The sequence below is a fragment of the Pseudorca crassidens genome, chromosome 15 (assembly GCF_039906515.1).
Source record: "Pseudorca crassidens isolate mPseCra1 chromosome 15, mPseCra1.hap1, whole genome shotgun sequence".
NCBI classification, from domain to species: domain Eukaryota; kingdom Metazoa; phylum Chordata; class Mammalia; order Artiodactyla; family Delphinidae; genus Pseudorca; species Pseudorca crassidens.
In genome coordinates this window covers 67081051-67101810 of record NC_090310.1, presented here as the reverse complement: position 1 = coordinate 67101810, position 20760 = coordinate 67081051, and the positions used below count along the sequence as shown (strand labels likewise).

The 20760-nt window shown below is 38.6% G+C and overlaps 1 protein-coding gene across 3 annotated transcripts in view; it reads left to right on the top strand.

Annotated features, from left to right (window-relative positions):
• RBL1 (RB transcriptional corepressor like 1) overlaps nt 1–20760 on the top strand; it is a 76011-nt gene that overhangs the window by 9698 nt on the left and 45553 nt on the right. For all 3 annotated transcript variants that reach the window (XM_067708071.1, XM_067708072.1, XM_067708073.1), the window contains exons 3-11: nt 2801–3001; nt 3249–3313; nt 3413–3541; nt 3653–3813; nt 9238–9287; nt 9907–10093; nt 10923–11089; nt 16068–16180; nt 16371–16474. In XM_067708071.1, coding sequence (XP_067564172.1) covers nt 2801–3001; nt 3249–3313; nt 3413–3541; nt 3653–3813; nt 9238–9287; nt 9907–10093; nt 10923–11089; nt 16068–16180; nt 16371–16474 — 1177 coding nt within the window. The remainder of the gene's footprint in view (nt 1–2800; nt 3002–3248; nt 3314–3412; nt 3542–3652; nt 3814–9237; nt 9288–9906; nt 10094–10922; nt 11090–16067; nt 16181–16370; nt 16475–20760) is intronic.

The following is a 20760-nucleotide window of genomic DNA, read 5'->3' as shown; positions in this document are numbered from 1 at the left end:
GGAGCCCAAAGTGGTTGGATGCAGTCTTAACTTCTAGTTCAATGGATATTGTTGTATCTCTTGGTGGAAGCATTACTCTCTTTGGAACTAAGACCTCTAGGCCAACAGAGTATAATGTGACAGAGACAGGAAGCAAAAATTTTGCTGGTGGGTCAGTAGGGGTAATAGTGAGTGGTGCCACTCTCCCCCCACCTCTTGATTCCTGGACCTGTGAATCCTGGCTATGGAAGAAACAGCACTATACTGTTTGCTGATTCAGAGCATATACAGCCTCCTAAAGAACCTTGCTCTGCTGCTGGCTGATTGGGCACTCAGCAGTGACTGTAGGCAGGTTGGCTTTGGTCCAGATAGGCAGTGGAAATCCATGAGCCCGTATATAACTTTTCTAAAAAATTTTAATCTCATCCAAAAAACATCTTCACAGAAACATCCAGAATAATGTTTGACCAACTATCTAGGCACCGTGGCTCAGTCCAATTGACACCTAAAATTAACCATCACATGTGGATACATATACAGATGATGATTCGACTTAAGATTTGTGACTTGATGGTGTGATACTGTCTCATGATGCTGGGCAGCAGCAGTGAGCCATAGCTCCCTGTCAGCCATGCAGTCAGGATGGTAAACAACCAATACACTTACAACCATTCTGTACCCACACAACCATTCTGTTTTTTACTTTTAATAGAGTATTCATTAAACTACATGAGATAGTCAACACTTTTTTTTATCAAATAGGCTTTGTGTTAGATGATTTTACCCAACTGTAGGCTAATGGAAGTGTTCTGAGCATGTTTAAGGTGGACTAGGCTAAGCTATGATGTTCGGTAGGTTAGGTATATGAAATGCATTTTCAGCTTATAATATTTTCAGCTTACAGTGGGTTTATCGGGATGTAACCCCATGATAAATCAAGGAACACTTGTATACACATATATACACAGAGAGAGAGAGAGATGGATGACAAAGCAAATACACAAAATGTTAATTATCGGTGAATAAAGGAGTTCTTGTATACTATTCTTGCAACTTTTTTGTAAGTTTGATGCTATTTCAAAATAAAAAGATTAAGGGATAAAAGGGAATGTTTAAATACATTTATGGTACATTCATATAGTGGAATAAAACGCAGCTCTTAAAATTATGGAAGGAGTATTACATGAACTGATATAAAAAGATCTCCAGGGCTTCTCTGGCACAGTGGTTGAGAGTCCGCCTGCCGATGCAGGGGACATGGGTTTGTGCCCCGATCCAGGAAGATCCCACATGCCGCGGAGCGGCTGGGCCCGTGAGCCATGGCCGCTGAGCCTGTGCATCCAGAGCCTGTGCTCCGCAATGGGGGAGGCCACAACAGTGAGAGGCCCGTGTACCGCAAAAAAAAAAAAAAAAAAAAAAAAAGATCTCCAAAATAAATTACAGGGAAAAAATGAAGTGCAGAATATTGTAGGTAGTATGGTATCGTATGAGTGGGAAAAACGTTTAAGTAGGTATATGTTTATAAATGCCTTAAAAAGCTCTGCAAGGACAAATAACTAGTAACAATGTAATTAGTCACTAAGGCAAAGTTGATTGCTTTAGTGGAAAAAAACTGGGAGGGCGGTGGTAGCAGACATCATATATCCTTTAGTACCTTTTAAATTTTGTAATTATGCATATTACCCGTTAAAAAAAGAAAACCAAAAAGGAGAATTCTCACACACAGGGTATCATGATATACATTTTTTTTTTTTTTTTTTTGGCTGTGTTGGGTCTTCATTGCTGTGCGCAGGCTTTCTCTAGTTGCAGCGAGCGTGAGCTACTCTTCGTTGTGGTGCGCGGGCTTCTCATTGTGGTGGCTTCTCTTGATGCTGTGCACGGGCTCTAGGCATGCGGGCTTCAGTAGTTGTGGCTCACAGGCTCCACAGCGCAGGCTCCGTAGTTGTGGTGCACGGGCTTAGTTGCTCTGCGGCATGTGGGATCTTCCCGGACCAGGGATCGAACCCGTGTCCCCTGAATTGGCAGGCAGATTCTTATCCACTGTGCCACCAGGGAAACCCTGATAAAGATCTTTTTAAAAAAACTCAGATTTTTAGATTTCAATCAGCATGTCTGGAGTTTGAACACCTATGGACAACTAGCTAATGATTTCTTCCACCACCTTTTTTAAGAAAAAAATTACAAGTATCATTCTGTATATAGCCCTAGACACTTAAATGAGCTTTAACACTACAAAATTTCAGTCTAAGGCCATACTAACATGAGGACATAAAAAAAATGCACTCATAATTAAATAAGCCAGAAAGGTAAAGCCATTATCCATTAAGTGATTTTCTGGTTATGTACTACCTTCTTAGTTTATATTTGGAGGTAGAACCACACGTTGGAACACAAACATTTGAATTTTATTCCTGCCCTGTAACAGTCTGGTGCTTTGTGATCAAATTCCAGAATCCAGTATTGGGAGATTCTGTCTTTCCTCAAACTAGTTTTGTGAACTCATCAGTCTGTTGCCTAACATTTACTTTGTAATTTATATGCAGAGTATTGTCTAGGTGCTGCAGGGAATAAAAGAAGTAGATAGGTACTCCCTGCATAGTAGAAGGTATTTTATGTATTGACTACTAATTCAAAATCTACATTCCCACAGTGATTCTGGGAACCAAAGTAATTTCATAGCACTTGGAGTGAGGTTTTTGTTTTCTCTCTCTCTCTCTTAAAATCAGGCATTTTATAAAGATTTTTAGGCATAAGTAGAGTGTCTTCTTTTCCTTCCATTATATGGACTCATTTTAAATTTGCTTTTTTTCTGTTTTTTTAGTTTAATACAGTTTTTTAGTAAAATGAAGAAGTGGATGGACATGTCAAACTTGCCACAAGAATTTCGTGAACGTATAGAAAGGCTAGAAAGAAATTTTGAGGTGTCTACTGTAATTTTCAAAAAATTTGAGCCAATTTTTTTAGATATATTTCAAAATCCATATGAAGAGCCACCAAAGTTACCACGAAGCAGGAAGCAGAGGTGAGACACTTAATCCTCATATAATTGACATAAAAATTATGATACAAACTTATTAAGGGAATTTGCATTTTTAAAAGTCTACTTTTTAATTCCATTTAATAAAACATAGTTGTCTGTCCTTTGTGAATGAGATTTTATATGGAATTTGACTTTACTATTTGTTATATTTGCTGTTTCAATTTAAGTGACAAATGTGGAATGATATTTAGTAAGTCAGATAAAAAGTACATTTTTTCCCCCTTTTTAGGAGGATTCCTTGCAGTGTTAAGGAGCTCTTTAATTTCTGTTGGACACTCTTTGTTTATACTAAGGGTAAGGTGACACTTTCAGGTGTTTTACATTTCTACTGTGGGAACTTGGTGCTATTTGACCTGAAAGGTTTCTGGGTTTTATGTCTCTTTTCTTCTAAAGGTAATTTTCGTATGATTGGAGATGATTTAGTAAACTCTTATCATTTACTTCTGTGCTGCTTGGATCTGATTTTTGCCAATGCCATTATGTGCCCAAATAGACGAGACTTGCTAAATCCGTCATTTAAAGGTAAGACCTTATGTATTTTTGAAAACTGATTATCAATTTTTAGAAAAAGAGTTTCAAAAATTGACCATATTCTCTTTTCCCTCCATTGCTCTTTATACCCTGTCAAACTAGGGTTACCATCTGATTTCCATACTGCTGACTTTAGGGCTTCTGAAGAACCTCCCTGCATCATTCCTGTACTGTGTGAACTACATGACGGACTTCTGGTAGAAGCCAAAGGAATAAAGGAGCACTACTTTAAGCCATATATTTCAAAGCTCTTTGACAGGAAGGTACTATACTTACAATTAAATGACTCAGATTTTGGGGGGTCAGCAGCAGCAGCCTCAAGGGGAAAAGCAATATTTTAAGCAAGTTCTTAACATTATAGGACTCAGGGTCAAGATTCCCAGGTTTCAGTCTCTGATGTGATGTGGAGTTGTCCTGTGATTTTCTGTGATGTGCAAAACTGAGCTGTTGAAGAATGTGACCATCTGTATGTACTGTCAAGTAAATGCACTGTCAGAGGCAACTATAGGAGGTTCTGATAGAGAATTATAAAGAACAGAACATCAGAGTAAGCCTGATAAAGAATTATGAAAAGCAGGAGGTCAGAGTAAGCTAGTTTATTGCCACAATTTGAATAACTCGCTGACTGTTTATTAAAAGTAGGTTGATGTATCAATATAACAACTGTAACTTTAATTCAATATGAGTAGAACAGAAAATCCCTTACAGTTGTGGGCTACCTACATGCATTCTGGATTTTTTTCTCAATAATTTACCTCACTCTTTCTATATGTTTGAGTTGGCTTTTTCCTTTTTTTTTTTTTTTTTGCGGTACGCGGGTCTCTCACTGCTGTGGCCTCTCCCGCTGCAGAGCACAGGCTCCAGACGCACAGGCTCAGCGGCCATGGCTCAGAGGCCCAGCCGCTCCGCGGCACGAGGGATCCTCCCGGACCGGGGCACGAACCCGCGTCCGCTGCATCGGCAGGCAGACTCTCAACCACTGCGCCACCAGGGAAGCCCTGGCTTTTTCCTTTGGGTCTCAATTTATTTCCCCAACGCTGAGCCATTTAATCCAGCTACGACTTGAGTTTTCTCTTTGGTTGGAAAAAAAAAATAGGGATATGGATTAGGTCATTATTATAGTTCCCCTCTTTGCAAATACTATTATGAGATTTTCCTCTGAGCATAAAGTCTTCCCTAACTGGTTTCTTCTCTTACACATACTTTTTAAAAAATATTTATTTAAAATATATTTTTAAAAAATTTATTTATTTAATTTTATTTTTTGGTAGATTTGGGTCTTTTTTTTTAATTTTATTTTTTATGCAGCAGGTTCTTATTATCCATTTTACACATATTAGTGTATATATGTCAATCCCAATCTCCCAATTCATCACACCACCACACCCCCCGCCCCCCACCGCTTTCCCCCCTTGGTGTCCATACGTTTGTTCTCTACAACTGTGTCTCAATTTCTGCCCTGCAAACCTGTTCATCTGTACCATTTTTCTAGGTTCCACATGTATGTGTTAATATACAGTATTTGTTTTTTCTCTTTCTGACTTACTTCACTTTGTATGACACTCTCTAGATTGATCCACGTCTCTACAAATAACCCAATTTCGTTCCTTTTTTATGGCTGAGTAATATTCCATTGTGTATATATGTACCACATCTTCTTTATCCATTCGTCTGTCGAGGGGCATTTAGGTTGCTTCCATGACCTGGCTATTGTAAACAGTGCTGTAATGAACATTGGGGTGCATGTGTCTTTTTGAATTATGTTTTTCTCTGGGTATATGCCCAGTAGTGGGATTGCTGGGTCATATGGTAATTCTATTTTCAGTTTTTTAAGGAACCGCCATACTGTTCTCCATAGTGGCTGTATCAATTTACATTCTCACCAAGAGTGCAAGAGGGTTCCCTTTTCTCCACACCCTCTCCAGCATTTGTTGTTTGTAGATTTTTTTTTTTTTTTTTTTGCTGTACGCGGGCCTCTCACTATTATGGCCTCTCCCATTGCGGAGCACAGGCTCCGGACGTGCAGGCTCAGTGGCCATGGCTCACTGGCCCAGCTGCTCCGCAGCATGTGGGATCTTCCCGGACCGGGGCACGAACCTGTGTCCCCTGCATCGGCAGGCGGACTCTCAACGACTGCACCACCAGGGAAGCCCCTCCTCTGCAATTTTTTAAAAGAGTTTGAGAAGGATGGGTGCTAGCTCTTCTCTAAATGTTTGATAGAATTATGATTTTCTTAATTGTTTTGGGTTTGTTTTTGTAGGTCCTTTTCTTCTCTTGTGTTTCCCACTTAGGGAAGTTCCTTTAGCATTTGTTGTAGAACTGGTTTGGTGGTGCTGAATTCTCTTAGCTTTTGCTTGTCTGTAAAGCTTTTGATTTCTCCATCAAATCTGAATGAGATCCTTGCCAGGTAGAGTAATCTTGGTTGTAGGTCCTTCCCTTTCATCACTTTAAGTATGTCATGCCACTCACTTCTGGCTTGTAGAGTTTCTGGTGAGAAATCAGCCGTTAAACTTGTGGGAGTTCCCTTGTATGTTATTTGTTGTTTTTCCCTTGCTGCTTTCAATAATTTTTCTTTGTTTCTAATTTTTGCCAATTTGATTCCTATGTGTCTCGGCATGTTTCTCCTTGGGTTTGTCCTGTAAGGGACTCTGCGCTTCCTGGACTTGGGTGGCTATTTCCTTTCCCATGTTAGGGAAATTTTCGACTATAATCTCTTCAAATATTTTCTCGGGTCCTTTCTCTCTCTCTCCTCCTTCTAGGACCCCTATAATGCAAATGTTGTTGCATTTAATGTTGTCCCAGAGGTCTCTAAGGCTGTCTTCATTTCTTTTCATTCTTTTTTCTTTATTCTGTTCCGCAGCAGTGAATTCCACCATTCTGTCTTCCAGCTCACTTATCCGTTCTTCTGCCTCAGTTATGCTGCTATTGATTCCTTCTAGTGTATTTTTCATTTCAGTTATTGTATTGTTCATCTCTGTTTGTTTGTTCTTTAGCTCTTCTAGGTCTTTGTTCTTTAATTCTTCTAGGTCTTTGTTAAACATTTCTTGCATCTTCTCGATCTTTACCTCCATTCTTTTTCCGAGGTCCTGGATCATCTTCACTATTATTATTCTGAATTCTTTTTCTGGAAGGTTGCCTATCTCCACTTCATTTAGTTGTTTTTCTGGGGTTTTATCTTGTTCCTTCATCTGGTACATAGCCCTCTGCCTTTTCATCTTGTCTATCCTTCTGTGAATGTGGTTTTTGTTCCACAGGCTGCAGGATGGTAGTTCTTCTTGCTTCTGCCGTCTGCCCTCTGGTGGATGAGGCTATCTACAAGGCTTGTGCAAGTTTCCTGATGGGAGGGACTGGTGGTGGGCAGAGCTCAGTAAAACTTTAATCCGCTTGTCTGCTGATGGGTGGGGCTGGGTTCCCTCCCTGTTGGTTGTTTGGCCTGAGGTGACCCAACACTGGAGCCTTCCTGGCCTCTTTGGTGTGGCTAATGGCAGACTCTGGGAGGGCTCATGCCAAGGAGTACTTCCCAGAACTTCTGCCAGTGTCCTTGTCCTCATAGTGAGACACAGCCACCCCCCACCTCTCCAGGAGACCCTCTAACACTAGCAGGTAGGTCTGGTTCAGTCTCCTGTGGGGTCACTGCTCCTTCCCCTGGGTCCCGATGTGCACACTACTTTGTGTGTGCCCTCCAAGAGTGGAGTCTCTGTTTCCCCCAGTCCTATCAAAGTCCTGCAGTCAAATCCCGCTAGCCTTCAAAGTCTGATTCTCTAGGAATTCCTCCTCCTATTGCCGGACCCCTAGGTTGGGAAGCCTGACGTGGGGCTCTGAACCTTCACTCCAGTGGGTGGACTTCTGTGGTATAAGTGCTCTCCAGTTTGTGAGTCACCCACCCAACAGTTATGGGATTTGATTTTATTGTGATTGTGCCCCTCCTACCATCTCACTGTGGCTTCTCCTTTGTCTTTGGATGTGGGGTATCTTTTTTGGTGAGTTCCAGTGTCTTCCTGTTGATGATTGTTCAACAGTTAGTTGTGATTCCGCTGCTCTCACAGGAGGGAGTAGGAGCACGTCCTTCTACTCTGCCATCTTGAACCAATCTCCAGCATTGAGTTTCAGTTGCGGCATGAGGGATCCTCCACTGCGGCACGCGGGCTTCTCTCCAGTTGTGGTGCACGGGCTCCAGAGTGCATGGGCTCTGTAGTTGTGGCCTGTGTGCTCAGTAGTTGTGGCGCACAGGCTTAGTTGCTCCACGGCATGTGGGATCTTAGTTCCCCGACTAGGGATTGAATCCCCTGCATTGGAAGGGGGATTCTTAACCACTGGACTGCCAGGGAAGTCCCTCTTGGACATCATTTTGTATTTAGTCTTATCTTTCAGCAAAAAAACAAGTATTTATTTATGTGTATATATACACAGTATATATTTTTGTGTGTATATCTATGTAAAATATCTTTTTGTAAAACTTTAATCTCCAGCAAAGTAAACTTTTAAAGGAACTCAAGGATTATGTCTATTGTGCAAGGCACTAGTGGCCCCTGGCTATGATGACTATTCATCTTGGTTTGCCTGAATTATCTGGGTTTTGGCTGTTGTCTTGGCATAATTATTATAGTGTCTTCTTTCACTCCAAAAGTATCCTGGTTTGGACAGTGGTTCTCCTGACCATGGGCCAGACGCTTTATTTGGCCTGTTTAGGGTGTTTTAATTTTTTATTTCATTTTTCTTTTGTTCAATTTTTAACTTACACATAAAGATCTTTTATATGAAAATTTTTTAAAAATCAGAAGCTATGGCAATACCAGTTTGCAATTTCTACATGGTAACTGTTGTCAAGCTAAATGATGGCCACGTCTTTTGGCCACCTCTTTTAGGATGGGAAGCATGCTTTCTGCCATCTTCATTTATGTACGTTGATCCCTGACCCCTGAAATCATTTGAGTTTGCAACCCTTGTTATGTAGTAATCTAAGTATAGTGTGGATACACAGAAAATATTGATAACAGTGTAGTTTTCCTCTGTCACCAGTAACAGTACCTATATTCCTTTCAAATCTTTTGCTTGCCTGACATATATTATCATTCAGTAACTGTTAGTTTCCATTTTCCATAGACCAATGTTTAAAATTGGACAGCTTTCATGAGAATTACTTGAGGAATTTGTTAAAACTTCTGCCTTGGGCTTCCCTCGTGGCGCAGTGGTTGAGAGTCCGCCTGCCGATGCAGGGGACACGGGTTCGCGCCCCGGTCCGGGAGGATCCCACATGCCGCAGAGCAGCTGGGCCCGTGAGCCATGGCCGCTGAGCCTGTGCATCCGGAGCCTGTGCTCCACAACGGGAGAGGCCCTCTACCGCAAAAACAAAAAACAAACAAACTGCTGCCTTAGTTCAGACCTTGAGGTCTGTCAGTCTGCATTTTTAACAAGTTCCCCTACATGATTGTTATGTCACTAAAATTTGGAAACCACTGCTATAGACTACAAAGTATTTTCAAAACTTGACTTTAAATGTTTTTTAATATTTTATTTGCATACTAAATAGGATTTACAGGTCTGAAAGAAATATTTAGTAATTCTATTTTGTGTGTGTGTGTGTTATTTATAACTACCAATGTGAAAATTTAGATAAATGTAGTATTTTTGTGTGTATGTTAATATGCTTACTTACATGAAGTCACAAAGTGGGTTTTTTTCCCCAGATTTTAAAGGGAGAATGCCTTCTGGACCTTTCTAGTTTTACTGATAATAGGTAAGTGTCTAGCACTGATGGTATCTGGCATATCATAAGTTATCAATATGATTTGTTGCAGTTTGTTAAGTGAAATGTTGTATGAAGGTAACTGCTCCAAATTCAAGTTCCTTCTGCTTCCGTGGCTGAGTGGGTGTTATCACTAAGCCTTGCTGTCTTTAAGTACATTTATTTTAAGATCCCATTTGCTCTTAAAACAGCTGCTCTCCTAAGAAACTCATAAACAGACCCAATGACTTCTGTATTTGAGTTTACATTCTTTGTAAACTAATATTGGCAAATTAATCAAATATTGGCAAGTTCAGAATGTGCTTATATTTCAAGGCCACACACAATTGTTTCCTCAATGATCAGGTCTTAATTAGGTTCAACTAGTTTCCAGATTAAGTGTATATTCTTTTCACTCACCTTTCAAAGTAATTTATTGCCATGTATGTGAATGTGAAGAATGTCTGTGATCGGATAGAAACCTCTGATATTGTTAGATGGGCAAAGTTAATAAAAACTAGAAAGTCATGAGCTTTTCTAGTCTGTGGAGTCAAAATCTATCTTCAAGTCAAGATAAATCCATTGTGTAACTTAGTTTTGTTCTAGCAGCTTAAAATAATTCTCTTTTCAGCAAAGCAGTGAACAAGGAGTATGAAGAATATGTTTTAACTGTTGGTGACTTTGATGAGAGGATCTTTTTGGGAGCAGATGCAGAAGAGGAAATTGGAACTCCTCGAAAGTTCACTGGTGATGCCCCATTAGGGAAACTGACAGCACAGGCTAATGTGGAGTGTAACCTTCAACAACACTTTGAAAAAGTAATTAACCTAGCCTGGCCTCAGTCTTGAATGATCTTTTTCTCTGTGTGTGTGATTCTACTAACAGCAGCAGCATCTTTCAAGTTAAATCTTGAGTTTCTTCTATTAACTCATATTTCCCATGAAAGCCTTAAAGGTAGCTTTCAAAACTGTGGCATTTAGTATTTTTACCTCATTTCTTGCAATTTTTCATATTTGGATATTTTCCCAGAATGCCTGGCTTTTCAGTAGAGTATGTGTCTTTGGATATGAAGAAGGATTTATGCTTTCCTCCTATTTTTTCTTTGCATCACTTTAGCCACTCTTCTCTTGATTTAAAATTTAGTTTGCTTTCCTACCCATGACGAACTATGTGCTCTTCCCAAACTTCAGCCACATAACTCTGATTTGATTGTTAATAGCCAAGGCTTAATTCTGTATTTATGTCTTAGGTAGGTTGGAGGATGAGGTCTAATGGAAAATTCACTGGTCCAGAAGATGGAAACCTAAGTTTTAGTCCCAGCTCTGCCATTACCTTTGTCAGCTTAAACAAGTTTTATAACTTCTCTGTGCCTATTGCCTCATATGTAAAATGAAAATGTGCCTGTTATATTTCAAATGAATGTTATGAAGATAAAATGAGATTATAGATAGAAAGCACTTTGGGAAAGTGTTATTCAAAGGTAGGATGTTATTAGCATAATATTGCTAAAATTTTGGTGGGTAACCAGAAGAGGGGGAGAAAGTAACCTATTAAACGTGAATAGAGAAGATGGCATATGTACTGAATTAAACACATAATGAGGAAGAAGGTAGCTTTTTAATCTCACATAATTTTCTTTTCTGACAGAAAACATCATTTGCACCTTCTACACCACTGACAGGACGACGATATTTAAGAGAAAAAGAAGCAGTTATTACTCCTGTTGCTTCAGCCACCCAAAGTGTGAGCCGGTTACAGAGTATTGTGGCCGGACTGAAAAATGCACCAAGTGAACAACTTATAAACATTTTTGAGTGAGTACAATACTAGTATTTTTCCAAATGTCTCTTTTAAATTAGATTCTGTATTCCATTCTGTTTTCAGTATTTCCGAATTCTGGAGATACTGGATATACATCTGGCAAGTTTTACTGTACCATTTCAATCACAAAGTATGTTGACCTAAAATCAGATAGAAGTACCTATTAAAAATTATATATAAATTTTATTTCGTATTATTATAGACTTTCAAGGTTAAATGTATCTTAAAGGTTATTTAGCTCCAACATTCCATTCTGGTAACACCCCTAATTTATGCATTACTGTTTTTCTTTTTACATTGTTTTTAAATGGGTTCAATATAAATGTCCATCAAATGGGAGACTGGTTACATATTGATGGTACAGCTGTAAAATGGAATTTTATGCAATTGTCTAAGAAAAAGAAGCATATTTCATAGTAAAGATGATAAAGTGAGGCCAGATTAGAGAACCTTATTTCCTAATACCTAATAACAGAATAGTAAAAATCAGCAGACTATCTATCAGCAGAAACCAAATGAGGAGAGGGATATGATTTCATGCTATAATTTTCCAAAGTGGTGGTCAGGAAAGGAAATGGTTGCTTCTGGTATGCCTATCCCCAAGAAGCGTTACTGGGGGGAAAGGGTGTGTTGATGGGATCTTTTTATTTATTTATTTATTTATTTTACTTATTTATTATTTTTGGCTGCGTTGGGTCTTTGTTGCTGCACATGGGCTTTCTCTAATTGTGGCAAGCGGGAGCTACTCTTCATTGCGGTGCACGGACTTCTCATTGCGGTGGCTTCTTTTGTTGCAGAGTGTGGCTCTAGGTGCACGGGCTTCAGTAGTTGTGGCACGCGGGCTCAGTAGTTGTGATGCACGGGCTTAGTTGCTCCGCGGCATGTGGGATCTTCCCGGACCAGGCCTCGAACCCACATCCCCTGCATTGGCAGGCAGATTCTTAACCACTGTGCCACCAGGGAAGTCCTATTGATAGGATCTTGAAAATACTCATTAATAACCCAGATGTGGAGAGAAACAAATGGCATGAGTAGGCATATGAGTAAAAAGTCATAGAAACCTCCCCAAGTGAAAGTCCCTGTATACCACCAAGATAGCAGAAATATGAAAAATTCTCAGGACCTACCATTTTCCAAGATTCCTAGCTTATTTGGGGAGAGATCTTCATAGAACTAGAAGATATCTCTGACCAAGGTATAGTGAACCCTGGAATGGGGACATTTAACTAAATCTCAGAAGAGAAAGCAAAGCCCTGATCCTCTAACAAAAGCTGAACATAGCACATCTGTGCCCTCCCACTAGTCCCCAAACCTCAGTCTATAGAAAAGTGGACAGAAGAAGCCCCAGCCTTAACCATAGCTCAGAAGGTAAGCAGATTGCATGTAAAGTAGGAAGATTCATAAAGATCTACCCTCATAGCATTTGAATAAATAGATCTGAACTGAACTATCCATTTAGCATGAACAAGTTAAAAAGAAATGGCAAAGCATCTTGCAGACATTTTAAAGCACAAGAGAAGGAAGGAAGGAAGAAAACATAGAATGCAAAAGACAAAGAACCTAGAAACAAATAAATGGAAAGACATTCCATGTTTATGAATTGGAAGATTTAATATTGTTAAAATGTCCATATTACCCAAAGCAATCTACAGATTCAGTACAGTCCCTATCAAAATCCCAATGGCATTTTTACAGAAATAGAAAAAAAAAATCTAAAATTCATAAGGAATTTTGAAGGACTTTTTTTTTTTTTTTTTTGCGGTACACGGGCCTCTCACTGTTGTGGCCTCTCCTGTTGCGGAGCACAGGCTCCGGACACACAGGCTTATCGGCCATGGCTCACAGGCCCAGCCACTCCGCGACATGTGGGATTTCCCAGACCGGGGCACGAACCCGTGTCCCCTGCATCGGCAGGTGGACTATCTACCACTGCGCCACCAGGGAAGCCCTTGAAGGACTTTTATTAGCCAAAATAATCTTGAGAAAGAAGTAAAAAGCTGGAGGCCTCACATTTCTGATTTCAAAACACATTCCAAAGCTACAGTAAGCAAAACAGTATGGTATTGGCATAAAGACAGAAATGTAGACTAGACATGGAATAGACTAGAGTCCCAAAATAAACCTTCACATATATCATTAAATGATCTTTGACAAGGGTGCCAAGACTACACTATGGGGAAAGTCAGATTCACTTAGTATCATATCTTCAAGGTTCATCCATGCTGTAGCATATGGCAGGATTTCCTTCTTTTTAAGCCTGAATAATATTCCATTGTATATATATACATACCACACTTCCTTTATCCATTCATTCGTCAGTGGACATATAGGTTGCTTCCACATCTTGGCTGCTGTGAGTAATGCTGCAGTGAACTTGAGTATGCAAATATCTCTTTGAGATATCCACATGCAAAAGAATGAAGATGGACTTTTATCTTACACCATGTACAAAAGTTAACTCAAAATTTGTTAAAAACCTAAACATGAGACCTGAAACTGTACAACTAGAAGAAAACATAGGTGAAAAGCTTTATGACACTGAAATGGGCAGTGATTTCTTGGATGTGACATCAAAAGTATAGGTAACAAAAGCAAAAATAGAAAAATGGGACTATATCCCACTTAAATACTTCTGTACAGCATTGAAAATAATCAGTAGGATGAAAAAGCAACCTACTAGAATAGAAGAATGCAATTGCAAACCATATATCAGATAAGGGGTTAATAGCCAGAGTATATAAAGAACTCCTACAACTCAAACAACAAAAAACAAAACAAAAAAACAACAAACACCTGATTTGAAAAAGGGGCAAAAGACTTAAATAGACATTTCTCCAAAGAAGACATAAAAATAACCAACAAGCATGTGAAAAAATTCTCAACATTACTAATCATCAGGTAAATGCAAATTAAAACCACAATGAGATATCACCCGTTAGAATGGCCGCTATCAAAAAAACAGAAAATAATAAATGTGTTGGTGAGTATCAGAATTGGCACTCCATTGGTGGGATTATAAATGGTGTAGCTGATATGGGAAACAGTATGGAGATTTCTCAAAAATAGAATTTTTATGACCTAGCAATCCCACTTCTGGGTATATATCCCAAAGAGTTGAAAACAGGATCTCAAAGAGATAGCTGCACACCCAAGTTTATTGCAGCATTACCCATAAGAGCCAAGATATAGAACCAACCTAAATGTCCACTGTTGAATGAATGAATAAAGAAAATGTGGTATGTACAACAGAATATTACTCAGCCTTAAAAAGAAAGAAATCTTGTCATATGCTACAATATGGATGAATCTTGAAGACATTATACAGAGTGAAATAAGCCAATCACAAAAAGACAAATACTGCATGATTCCACTTATATGAGGTATCTAAAGTAATAAGACTGATAGAAACAGAAAGTAGCATGGTGGTTGCCAGGGGCTGGGGGAGGGGGGAAACAGGGAGTTGTTGTTCGATGGGTATAGAGTTTCATTTATGCAAGATGAGAAAGTTCTAGAGATCACTATACAATAACATGCACATAGTTGACAGTAATGTACACTTAAAAATTAAGAGGGTAAATTTGTTATGTGTTTTTACCACATAATAAAATTTTAAAAAGACAACCTATTTGGAAGAAAATATAACTCAAGAGGCACAGCTTTGCATTAGAAGAACTTGATAAGAATATAAAATGTTTTTGCCATATATGCTACATGGCACATGATGCTGCACATGATGCTGGTCTTTTTGAACATGGGACCGGGAATTCTGAACCCTGCACTAGTTATTTGGCTTTGGGCAAATCACATTGTTTCTCACAGTCTTGGATTTGTTTGTCATTTCTGAATTAAGACCTGTATTCTGTGTTTTATTGATAGAAAGGTAACAGAGTTAATAATATAAAAGTAACAGGATTAATTGCTTCTTGCCAAATGTCTTTTTTTTTTTTTTAATTTAATTTTTGGCTGCGTTTGGTCTTCATTGCTGCAAGCAGGGGCTACTCTTCGTCATGGTATGCTGGCTTCTCATTGCGGTGGCTTCTCTTGTTGCAGAGTATGGGCTCTAGGCGCGCAGTCTTCAGTAGTTGCAGCACTTGGGCTCAGTAGTTGCGGCACGTGCACCCTAGAGCGCTAGTGCTTCAGTAGTTGCGGTGCGTGGGCTCAGTAGTTGCAGTGCACAGTCTCTCGGGCGCTCGGGCTTCAGTACTTGTGGCTTGCGGGCTCTAGAGCACAGGCTCAGTAGTTGTGGTACACAGGCTTAGTTGCTCTGCAGCATGTGGGATCTTCCCAGACCAGGGATTGAACCCGTGTCCCTTGCATTGGCAGGCAGATTCTTAAACACTGTGCCACCAGGGAAGTCCATCTTCCTTTTTAATGCTACATTTTTTTTATTTGTTATTCTTTTGGCTTTGATAAGAACTAAATGCAGTTTATTGTTCCAGCACAATATATACATAAATGCTGCCTATCATTTTCTTAAATCAGATGAAGAAATCTTTCTTAAATCAGGTTTATTGAAGTATAATTTATATACAAGAGTCATCCTTTTTACTGTACAATTGTATGAGATTTGACAAATGTATACAGTTGTATAACCATCACCACCATGATCAAGACATAGAACAGTCCCCCCAAATTTATGCCCCTTTGTAGTCAATCCCTATGCCATCCCCAGCCTCTGGAAACCACTGATATGTTTTCTGTCCTTAGAATTTTGCCTTTTTAGAATTTCATATAAATAGAAGCATAATAGAGAGAACATTGACTCCCGTAATGTTGAAATTCCAAAACAATATGCCAAATGATTATATTTAAAGGCTGTAGACTGGTTTGAAATATGCTGTGTTTACATATCTAGGTTTACACCTGAGAATAGGACTTTGGTCACTAAAAACTAGACTAATTCTTGAATGAAGAAATGTTGGTACTCTGGAATTTTTTTTCTGTTAATTAGGTTCCTTTTGTATTTTTTAGGTCTTGTATGCGTAATCCTATGGAAAACATTATGAAAACAGTGAAACTAATAGGAGAGACTTTCTGCCAACACTATACCCAATCAACAGATGAACAGCCAGGATCTCACATAGGTAAGAAGACAAAACTGAAATTGATAAAGCATTGAAAGTAGATAGATTGTTCCAAGAAAAATAGAAACTCAAGTTTTTTCTTTCCCTGCAATTTTTAATATATCTGATTGAAGCTTATATAAGTTTTGTTCTTTAGTTCTTAACAGCTACATTTATTTAGCACGTGTTTTCCCTTTGTTTCCCCCCGTAGATTTTGCTGTAAACAGACTAAAGCTTGCGGAAATTTTGTATTATAAAATATTAGAGACTGTAATGGTTCAGGAGACACGAAGACTTCATGGAATGGACATGTCAGTAAGTAAATTCACTCTCCCAGCGACTGGCGAGGTCTACAGAACGTAAGCTTGGAAGCAATGTGTTGAGAGCCTCTGTAGTTCATTGTGGGGCTCAGCAGTTAATGGCAAACTTACCCATGATGACATCTTAATTGGCCTTAGTTGTCTTTGGCACACCCAGTGCTAGCCACCTCTAGGCAGAAATGTGAAATATGTAAAATTTTTCTTTGATGCACCATCATTATCCTTTCCCTTTGGTCAGTTTTTTTGTCCTTCGTTCCTAGCTAGCTAATAATGAAATCCCCCAACTATTAAGCCAACTGATAATTAAAATATCTAGCCATACCGCTCAGGGAGTTTTGAGGAATAAAATGTTGATGGCTTTTTTTTTTTTTTTGCTTCATTTTCTTTGGACATTTGATCAAGTCTGATCACTCTCTCCAATAGCTATGTAAAGGAATTTTTCTAAGAAGTCAAACTTATCATATGATCTTTGTTTCCTCCTCCTCTCTCTTGTCACTCTTGAAGCCTTCTGACCTTCAATTCCAGTAAGAACAAGTTGATGTTTGGAGGTGCTGCTTAACTAGTGTAATAAAATTTCTCTGTGTTTGCACCCTGGAAGTTTTCCTCTATGTTGGTTCCCCATTTTTCCTGGATTCCACGTCTTTCTTTTTCATGATTTACTAATACTTGATAGAGCATATGCTCCCATAGCTTCTGGAGAAAGAAGTAAATTTTCAACTTTTTATTTTGAAATAATTATAGATTCACAGAAAGTTGCAAAAGTAGTACAGAGGGATCCCATGTATCCATTTGCCCCCAGTGGTTACATTTTACATAGTATATCAAAACCAGGAAATTGACATTAGAACAATGTATGTGTCTTGCTCTTTACCCTTATATCACATGTGTAGATTAGGTAACCACCACCAAAATCAAGATACAGAACTGTTCTTTCGCCACAAAGATCTCCCTCATACTACCCCTTTTTAAGTGACACTCAGTCTCTTTAGCCACTAATTTATTTTACATATCTAAACTTTTATAATACACTCTTATGAGTTCTTTTTGTTTATATTTTTTGAGGTTTATTTTATGACCCAGGATGTGGTTTTTCTTGGTAAATGTTTTGTGCACTTGAAAAGATTGTGTGCTGTTGTTTGGGTGGAGTGTTCTGTAAATGTCAGTTCTATCTTGTTGGTTAATGGTGTTGAATTCTTCTGTATCCTTGCTAATTTTTGGTTTAGTTCTATCAGTTATTGAGAGGAGAGAAAGGTATTGATGTCTCCAAATAAAATTGTGGATTTGTCTCTTTCTCCTTTCAGTTCTATCAGATTTTTTTTTAATTCATATAGTTTGAAGCTCTGCTGTTTGATGCATAGACATTGAGGATTACTATGTCTTCTTGGTGAATTAATCATTTTATCATGACAGAACATCCCTCTCTGAGTCTGGTAATTGTCTTTGTTCTGAAGTCATCTGGCTGATGTTTATACAGGCATACCTAGTTTTATTGTGCTTCACTTTTTTGTGCTTCACAAATAGTGACTTTTTAATAAATTAAAGGTTTGCAGCAACCCTGCATCAAGTCTATTGGTGCCATATTTCTAACAGCATTTTCTCACTTCATTTCTCTGTGTCACATTTTGCTAATTGTAGCAATATTGCAAACTTTTTCACTACTATTGTATTTGTTATAGTGATCTGTGATTAGTGATCTTTACTATTGCAAAAAGATTACGACCCACTGAAGCCTCAGGTGATGGTCAACATTTTTTAGTAATAAAGTAATTTTTAATTAAGTTATTTTTTTAGACATAATGCTATTGCACACTTCATAGATTATAATATAGTGTAAGCATAACTTTTACGTGCATTGGGAAACCAAAAACATTTGTGTGACTTACTTTATTGCGATATTTGCTTTATTGCATATTCACTTTATTGCAGTGGTCTGGAACCTGGTATGCCTGTATATCTTTTTCCATTCTTTTTTTCTAAAACTAATTAATTTATTTATTTTTGGCTGTGTTGGGTCTTCATTTCTGTGCAAGGGCTTTCTCTAGTTGTGGCAAGCGGGGGCCACTCTTCATCGTGGTGCGCGGGCCTCTCACTATCGCGGCCTCTCTTGTTGCGGAGCACAGGCTCCAGACGTGCAGGCTCAGTAGTTGTGGCGCACGGGCCTAGTTGCTCCGCGGCATGTGGGATCTTCCCAGACCAGGGCTTGAACCCGTGTCCCCCGCATTAGCAGGCAGATTCTCAACCACCGCACCACCAGGGAAGCCCTCTTTTTCCATTCTTTTACTTTCAATCTACCTGTAACATCCTTTGAAATTAGTTTCTTGTAGGCAGCATATAGTTGTCATGTTTTTTGTAATCTACTGTGTCAGGCTTTTTGTTTTAATAGGTAAATTTAATTTACCTATTAAATTTAATTATTAATTTGTTAGGGCATAAGTCTGCCATTTTATATTTTGTTTTCTGTTTTCTTTTTCCTACCTTCCTGTGGGTCAATTTGAACATTTTTAGACTGTGTATCTTTGTATAGATTGTTTCTTTACTGGTTGCTGTAGGTATTACATTATACATACATAATTTCACAATCCAGTGGTATAGACATTTTATCAGCTCAAGTAAAGCATGGAAACCTTACCTTGCCTTAAGTGTCTTTTTTAAAACTGCATGAATGTCTTTATTTTATTGTATTTTTTTATTTTTTGGCCACACCACGCGACATGTGGGATCTTAGTTCCCTGACCAGGGATCAAACCCACACCTCCTGCATTGGAAGCGTGGAGTCTTAACCACTGGACCGCCAGGGAAGTCCAGAATGTCTTTATTTTAGATTCACACTTGATTAATAGTTGTCTTTGTATAATTTTATGATTTTAAAGGCATTGCTCCATTATCTTCTAGATTCCAGTATTGCTAGTTAGAAATCCAGTGGCATTCTAATTCTTTGTATTGGTATGTGACCTGTTTCTACTTTCTGGAATCTTAGTTATCATTCTTTTATCACTAATGTTCTGAAATTTATAATAGAGTGCCTTAATCGTGGGTCTTTTCATTCATGTGTTGGGCATTCCTACAGAGTTCCTCTTTTAGTCCAGAAATTTACGTCCTGCAGTTCTAGGTCATTTTATTGCATTATTTCTTAGATAATGTATTGCCCACAATTTTATCTTTCTGGAGCTTTTATGATTCAGATAAAGGACCTTCTGGATTAATCCTCTTATTTTCGATTTCTTTGTCTTTTTGTTCTACTTCTAAGGATATTTACTCAATTTTTCACCATCCAATTCTGAAGAATTTTTTATTTTAGCTGTATTTTCATTTCTAAGACTTATTCTTTGAGGTTAATTTAGATTTCTTTGAGGTTTTCTTCTGATGCCTGCATTGTCTCTGTTTCCTCTGAGTTTCTTTTCCATTTGTTTTGATCTTTGTTTTTCAGTTGGAGGCTTTCCTCAAATGTTGGATTATTCCTCAAATGTTGGATTACACCTTTGTCTTTCAGTTGGAGGCTTTCCTCAAATGTCTACTTTCTGAATGAGTCACTAAAAATGAGACATTAATAAACCCTGATGTTGACAAAACAGTTTGGCTCAAAGCTCTGTGTGCAAGAGTGAGAATAAAAGTCCAGTAGCCTCAAGTGATCGTGTAGTATAGGGACCCTCAACTGTTGGTGTCTTTAAGACTTCTCTGGAATATTTCAGTTTCTTTAGAAAAGTATCTGCCTGGCTGTTCGTGTTATAGAGCAGAGCAAGGAAGGGAAACTTGGTCTCACAATTCAGTCTGCAGACTTTCACCTAAAACCACGGTCTCTTCTATACCTGGTGTTCTCAAGCTCTGATTCTCTCTAGTTCAGTTTCTGTAGAGAATAATTCTCTAGATCCTTGTTGGGATAGACTAGAGACCTATCATCTGACTCCTTAGAGTGGATGTTGGGTGGGGACCTGAGGACTTCTGACTACCATAAACTTAAAAATCACCCATCCATGTCAGCCCCTGCCTAACCTGTACTTTTCATTCTGCCTGTGCCTTCAGTTGCTGTGTTTTTCCCGAGTAGAGTGCAGCAGATTCATTTGTTTTAAGTGTCTCTCTTCAGGCCCTTATGTTTGACCATCCTACTTTCTGCTGAGTAATTTGTCATCCTTTCATCCAGTTTCAGTTTTCATATATGGTTTGCAGTTACAATTAACTCCTTGTTCTATCCAAGATATTTTCTATTGCTTATTCTCTTTGTTGATTTGGAATGGTATTTGAAAGAAGGATGGCAACAAACACCATTTATAGAACTGAAAACTT